At 40.0% G+C, this 6,439-nt stretch overlaps 2 protein-coding genes across 2 annotated transcripts; one reads left to right on the top strand and one right to left on the bottom strand.

The window, feature by feature from the left end:
- Positions 1–306: 306 nt before the first annotated feature.
- On the top strand, positions 307–2,537 carry LOC125193842 (ent-kaurenoic acid oxidase 2-like). Its single transcript, XM_048091760.2, has 9 exons — positions 307–511; positions 690–1,014; positions 1,091–1,240; positions 1,321–1,572; positions 1,656–1,739; positions 1,810–1,888; positions 1,955–2,061; positions 2,133–2,251; positions 2,338–2,537. Exons 1-9 carry the CDS (start codon positions 324–326, stop codon positions 2,426–2,428), a joined length of 1,395 nt encoding a protein of 464 aa, XP_047947717.2. The 5' UTR covers positions 307–323; the 3' UTR covers positions 2,429–2,537.
- A 115-nt stretch (positions 2,538–2,652) lies between these two features.
- On the bottom strand, positions 2,653–6,077 carry LOC125210682 (LRR receptor-like serine/threonine-protein kinase FEI 1). Its single transcript, XM_048110246.2, has 12 exons — positions 5,731–6,077; positions 5,475–5,610; positions 5,329–5,400; positions 5,174–5,245; positions 4,971–5,042; positions 4,809–4,880; positions 4,628–4,699; positions 4,252–4,358; positions 3,974–4,141; positions 3,553–3,885; positions 3,218–3,472; positions 2,653–3,119 (listed from the first exon to the last, which is right to left on the bottom strand). The coding sequence occupies exons 1-12, from the start codon at positions 5,810–5,812 to the stop codon at positions 2,770–2,772; spliced, it is 1,791 nt and encodes a 596-aa protein (XP_047966203.1). The 5' UTR covers positions 5,813–6,077; the 3' UTR covers positions 2,653–2,769.
- Positions 6,078–6,439: the final 362 nt, after the last annotated feature.

Genomic DNA, 6,439 nt, shown 5'->3' on the forward strand with positions numbered 1-6,439 from the left:
TTTGACATGTTGTAATGGACATGACTGCTGCTTTTTTTTTTTATTGTTAATCAGCATTCCTTTTCAAGTAATAACAAATCTGCATCACTGATTCCGACATACAAGAGAATATGCTACATTAATCCCTTATAGTAAGTTTTGTCATGATCCTTCACCAAGTCTACAGAATCATCACTCTGGTATCTTTCCAAGTTGCGGCGTGTATTATGTATATAAGGAATGGTAATTGGTAAGACGATCGAATCAAGCTGTGAGTGTAGAATATCAGACAAGATTTGGAAATGGAGATTGAGATGAGTGCAGGTTTATGGGTGGCAGTGGTGATGCCGTTAGCAGCCTTGTTGTGGTGGTGGAATGACTATTGGTACGTGCTTCCCTTCCTCCTCCTCCGCCACCCTCACCTCCCTCCCGGCTACATGGGGATCCCCTTTCTCGGTGAGATGCTCCCGTTTCTTTACTACTTCAAGCTTCTCCGCTGCCCTGACGACTTCATCAATGCTAAACGGACCAAGTACGTTCGTTCGTTCTTTCTATATATCAACTCGTTTCAAGTATTTTCTAAATAGTGGATATAGTCAATAAACAAAATGTTATGTAATAGTGCAAATGTCATTCCAGCGATATTTTGTAAGTCACTGGCCGAGACTAAATTTGCAGTTCACTCTTTTTTTCGTGTTTGCAATGAGCAGATACGGTGATGGAGTGGGAATGTATAGGACGCACCTCTTCGGTTCACCAATGATCATAGCATGCACCCCTTCCGCCAACAAGTTCGTGCTGCAGTCGGATTCGAGATTTGTACTCAAGTCGATCTCGGATGAACTAGTTGGACCGACATCGCTCGTAGCTGTGGAAGGAGACTCCCACACCAGGGTGAGGGGCATTGTTGTGAGGGCTATCAATCAACCTAATGCGCTGCGTAAGATCACTCTCATGGTGCAGCCTCGCATCACGGCTTCCCTCAAATCGTGGTCACAAAGAGGTCGAATCACAGCCTATAAGGAAGCCAAGAAGGTACTCATGAGTTTCTTGTAAGCAAATTTATCTGCTTCTGATCACATCCTCTCAATCTCTGTTTCACATGTTGCAGATTGTATTTGCAAACACCGCCAAGTATTTTGCAAGTTTCGAGACAGACCGTGTGTTGGACACCCTCGACGATCTATTCATGGGTCTTATTGGTGGACTTAGAGCTTATCCTCTCAATTTTCCAGGAACTGCTTTCCACCATGCACTCAAGGTTACTTACTACTTACTTGCACGTATAAAAACCCAAGTCGTCTAAGAAAACAACACTATCTAATGATGAAAATGTGACAGTGTCGTAGGAAAGCAGAAGCAATATTTCGACAAGAGTTGGAAACAAGGAAGAAGTCTGAAGGCTCGGTCCCTAAAAATGATCTGATGGAGTCACTGATGCATATGAACGTCGAAGATAAGCAACTAAGTGACACCGAGGTTATTGATAATATTGTGAGCCTTGTTGTAGCAGGATATGTATCAACTTCGCTCGCTATCATGTGGGCTATATATTATCTGGCCAAGTATCCTCAAGTTCTACAAAAGCTTCGGGTATTGTTTGTTTGTGCATTTTTATCGATCTAATGATAACTCGCAACTTGTTTCGTTTGATTGAGATATTGTGTTTGATGCAGGAAGAGCACGTGCCAATAAGCAAGAAACTGAAGGGAGATTTCATTACATATGAAGAGATTGCATCATGCAAGTATACGGCTAAGGTATTAGTATGTTTGAAAGACATGAAAGCTAAATAGCTATAGAGTGATTGTTTCTCCTTACTCAACTTAGGTGGTGGAAGAAGTGATTCGAATGGCCAACATTGCAGCGTTTATCTTCCGGACTGCTAAGAAAGATGTCGACTACAGAGGTAGAAACATCGTTCATATATAAGAACCGTTTCGAGCTATGCATGTAAATATGTTGTTGGAAACAGGATATAGGATCCCGAAAGGATGGACAGTGGTGTGCTGGCTGCGATACCTTCACACTAATCCAGAACACTTTGAGGATCCGATGTGCTTTAACCCGGATAGATGGAATGTAAGAAAAATAGATGTTAGTAAGAGATACACGTGTATTGGTGAGGTGAAATACGAGATTGTTTTGTACAGGAGGCACCAAAGACGGGATCATACGTAGTGTTCGGAGGGGGGACAAGAATCTGCCCAGGCAACATGTTTGCTCGGTTGCAACTCACCATTATTATTCATCATCTGGCTGTTGGGTACAGGTATACAATTACTTAGTATTTTTCAAACATGACCAAACTAAGTTAGTTATGAATTATGAAGAGTTTTGAGTTGGAATATTTTGCAGATGGAAACTGGTTAATCCTAATGCTGGATTGTCATATCTCCCACATCCCAAACCAGCAGATGAAGTTGAGATCGAAATCTCTCAGTTTTAACCATAAAAAATCTCTGGAATGCTCCATTTCCCATCATCTCCCTTTATCTTGTATAATGACAATAATATGAGATGTGTTTTATAACAAGGAAGAATCACTCAATTCATAAGACATTTCTCTTTCAACTGATAGATTAATAACTCGAGTCAACTATGGTCTAAAACACTGCATAAACCGCGATTAGTAGCAGAAAACGAAGCTAAAGACAGATGAATGTACAATGATTGTTGTGCGGCAAAATGGTGCATTCACGCTCGAGTGAAATGCATTAATTTACAGTCCTAAAATCCACGAGTCGAAGGAGATAGTATATTTACACAACCACAGTAAAAATAACAACTTCAACATTTATCAGAATGCGACTCATAGAACTCACTGAGGCATGGCGACATCACTTCCTGCTCCAACATCTGTAGCACTTGCTGCATTGTGGGGCGCTCCTCCGGGTCTGCATCCGTGCATCTCGCTGCTATCTCCACCAGCACCTCCACCGTCTCCACTGCTGCGTCCCTGCACCTCCTGTCCACTATGTCCTCCACTCGATTCTGTGTGTTGATCCATCCCACCACATTCAGCCCCCTCTGCACGAACGTTGGATCCGTTGGTCTTTTGCCCGTCACCAGCTCCAGCAGCAGCACGCCAAAGCTGTACACGTCTGACTTCTCTGTTGCCTTACCGCTCTGCAAGTACTCTGCACCATGTTCGTATTAGAATATGCACCATCTTCCCCTTTTAAGGCCGGCCTAAATAAGGGGAGAGAGTACTCCAACTTTATGGACACAAACCAACCTGGAGCCAAGTAGCCGAATGTGCCTGCAACCACAGTCGTCACATGAGCCTCCTCGTCCACCAGCAGCTTAGCAAGGCCAAAGTCTGAGACATGGGGCTCAAGGTTTTCATCTAGGAGAATGTTGCTCGATTTTATATCACGATGGACTATCTTCGGAGAGCAGTCATGGTGCAGATATGCCACTCCTCTAGCAGAGCCAATAGCTATCTTTAGACGAGCATTCCAGTTCAGCTGACGCTCTTCATGGATATTGTCTGATCACATTCAGTGGGAAATGTTACTAACCATATCAAAACATCGGTTTTTCACTGAATTCAAACAGAGAAAACTATACCGTGCAAGAAATAGTCCAAGCTGCCCATGGCCAAGTAGTCATATATAAGGAGCCTTGCTGTAGAGAGGCGACAGTAACCTCTCAGGTTTACTAGATTTCTGTGCTTCACACTACCTAAGATCTCGAGCTCTCTCTCAAATACTTGATCAGAACCTTGTCTTGTCCGGTCAATCTTCTTGACAGCGAAAGTTCCACAGTCGTTCATAACCATTCTATAAACAGTTCCAAAGCCTCCAGCTCCAACAACATCTTCCTCTTCAAGAGACTCAATCTTCTCAACAAGCTCACACGAAGGATATGGAAGATCGCCGTGGAAAGTTATGAGCTTGGCTCCTGTCACAAAAAGTAGTTTAGAAAAAATTAGACAAAAATATTTAAGGAATCTGCAAAGATATTGAAGAGGCATTTCATTTGTTCATACTTGCTTCTTGATGCACTTGTTTTTTCACTTCTGTGTATTTTTTTGCGACTCTCTCTTTCTTCGTCAGCAGCCAAACCAAAAGAAAACCAAGGAAAATAATCCCAAAGCCTAACATGGATACTGCACCAATCACAATACCTTTGATGTAATGGGAGGATTGCTTGTGCACTGTAGAGCCAATGAGTTCAAGTTAATACTTGCAATGAAAGCCATAAACCACAGTTGTATTCTAAGTGGTTAACTTAAGAAATCTGAACTATACTCAAAGAATACAGTACCTGTTGCTTCATTACTTTCAGCATGAGGCAATACAGCAGGAAAACCAAGTGAAGTTCGACAAGGCTTGTTTACTTGTTGGCCACACAGATCTAGATTACCAATAAACCTAAGCATAAGCATGAACTTTAGAACAGTATCTAAATATTGATATATTGAAGAGAAAGAGCAGATAGTTTATGTCTTAACTCTTAATCATTCATGTAAACAGCACCAGCTTTCAGTTCACATTTAAATGAGATACAATAGCATAAATATACACCCACACAAACTAACATAGAAAATGGATTAGAGGATCTTGTTGTGAAAAAAATCATTTTCATTTTGTTGGCTTGGACATTCAAGTACATGATGAATTGACGAGAAAGAAGATCTTACGATTTGCTTCCAAACTTGCTTAGCACTCCAACATCTGGTACTTCGCCAGACAAGAAGTTTGATGACAAATTTCTGTAAACATTGCATAGACAACTTCTCCCATCAGTAAACTAAATACAATTGGAAACAGCTTCCATCAAGCAATAGAGTGCAATGTACGAAAGAATATTATATAACTTACAGATATGATAGACGTGTTAAACGACCTAGAGAAGAAGGAATAGCACCTTTCAATGTATTGCTTGATAAATCCCTACACATCAAAATTACATACATTCATCAATAAAGCAAGATGTTAAAGTAAACAGACGTTAAATCTGAAGAAAATATGTATTAATCTTACAATATTGTCAACATAGAAACGTTTCCAATAGTCGAAGGTATTCCACCTTGAAAATAATTAGCTCGAAGATACCTGCACAAACTCATCAGGTATCTCATAAATGAGGATAAATGAGGATCACTTTTATCCATAAATAACTTCAATTTATTCCACGAAAGAATTATGTAAATCTCCAAAAAAAGGGGTTCCACATTTCCACTTACAGGGCTCTGAGTTCAGAACACTGTGCAATCTCATTAGGAATGAAACCGTGAAGACTATTCTGATGAAGTGCCCTAATTTCAGAACAAAACTAAAACTTTAGAATATTAAACTTGAAAACTGAATACAAAACCAACAGGATTACAAGAAAACTCACAGTCTTTGCAATTTGTCGAGTTTACAAATGCTATGGGGTATAAATCCTCCAAGCTGCATATATGGTAGGTTTCTAAAGGCATAAATAAATTCGATTTAGATACGCTGAAAATTAGATGAAAGAACAAAAAAAAGGGTTACACATACATAGATATCACTCTTTGGTCTTGTGGGCTGCAAGTAATACCAGTCCATTTACATGGAAACTCATCAATAGCATTCCAGTTACTTAGAAAGTTCTTACTGTCATTCAAACTGGTTTTCACTTCCAACAGTATAAGACCTAGAGAGGGAAATAGAGAGCAAGAGAGAGACCATTAACAAGAAAATAACGAAATGAGCATAAAGACTAGATTTTTACGATGATTAATTTTGCTAAGAAGATGCAATACAAACACCATACCATCTGGAGAGAGAGCAAGAGAGGAATCCTGCAAAAGGGCTGTTGCCAAAGCAGCTAGGAACACCAAAATTGAAGCACCCATTTTCGTTTCAGGACTCCAAATGTGAAAATCTTTGACACGAATATAAAGCTTCTAAAAAAAGATTTGATTTTTTTGAATTATAAATGTACCACTACTTTCTTGGAAGAATTTGAATGAAAGGAGGAAAGAGGAAAGTATTTTATGATAAAAAAGGTTGAAACTTGGTTGCGACGAGTGGGTACAGGTATGATTAAAAATGTGCTTACTTCAAAATTTCATAATTATTACAGAGTACTATTATTATTACATCAAGAACTTATATTTGCTGCTTGTCAAACTCAACCAGAATTATACACACTCCCTAAATAAAAAATATAACACACTCACTCACTGTTAAAACGGTATGGGAATCTGTGCAGTGAAGCATAGCCGTTTGGTAAGCAAATTTAAATTATTGGGTAGTTAGAATACTCTCAAACAGAGCGCGTGAATGCATACAGCAACCAGGAAGGTCTATTGACGACCGGGATTGTCCACGTGGACAGAGCAGTGGCGAGTGACAAGATGGCGCGTGAGGATTTGATGATCTTGAAGAAAAGAAAAGTCCAACATTGCACTGCCCGAGTCTGAATTCTTGCTGCCATTTTAATGCAAAATGGTTCGAGAATTTGCTGGCATTTCGACGCG

The sequence above is a fragment of the Salvia hispanica genome, chromosome 2 (genome assembly GCF_029641045.1).
Source record: "Salvia hispanica isolate PSC_SH4W2 chromosome 2, Shi_PSC_v1, whole genome shotgun sequence".
Lineage (NCBI taxonomy): Eukaryota > Viridiplantae > Streptophyta > Magnoliopsida > Lamiales > Lamiaceae > Salvia > Salvia hispanica.

Coding starts and splice junctions, on each gene's coding strand:
- LOC125210682 (XM_048110246.2), bottom strand. CDS start 5,812: ATGGGTGCTTCAATTTTGGTGTTCCTAGCTGCTTTGGCAACAGCCCTT. Junction 4,142..4,251: donor TGAAAGTAATGAAGCAACAG/GTACTGTATTCT, acceptor TTGGCTCTACAG/TGCACAAGCAATCCTCCCAT. Junction 3,120..3,217: donor ATTCGGCTACTTGGCTCCAG/GTTGGTTTGTGT, acceptor AACATGGTGCAG/AGTACTTGCAGAGCGGTAAG.
- LOC125193842 (XM_048091760.2), top strand. CDS start 324: ATGCCGTTAGCAGCCTTGTTGTGGTGGTGGAATGACTATTGGTACGTG. Junction 1,015..1,090: donor CCTATAAGGAAGCCAAGAAG/GTACTCATGAGT, acceptor CACATGTTGCAG/ATTGTATTTGCAAACACCGC. Junction 1,573..1,655: donor AAGTTCTACAAAAGCTTCGG/GTATTGTTTGTT, acceptor TGTTTGATGCAG/GAAGAGCACGTGCCAATAAG.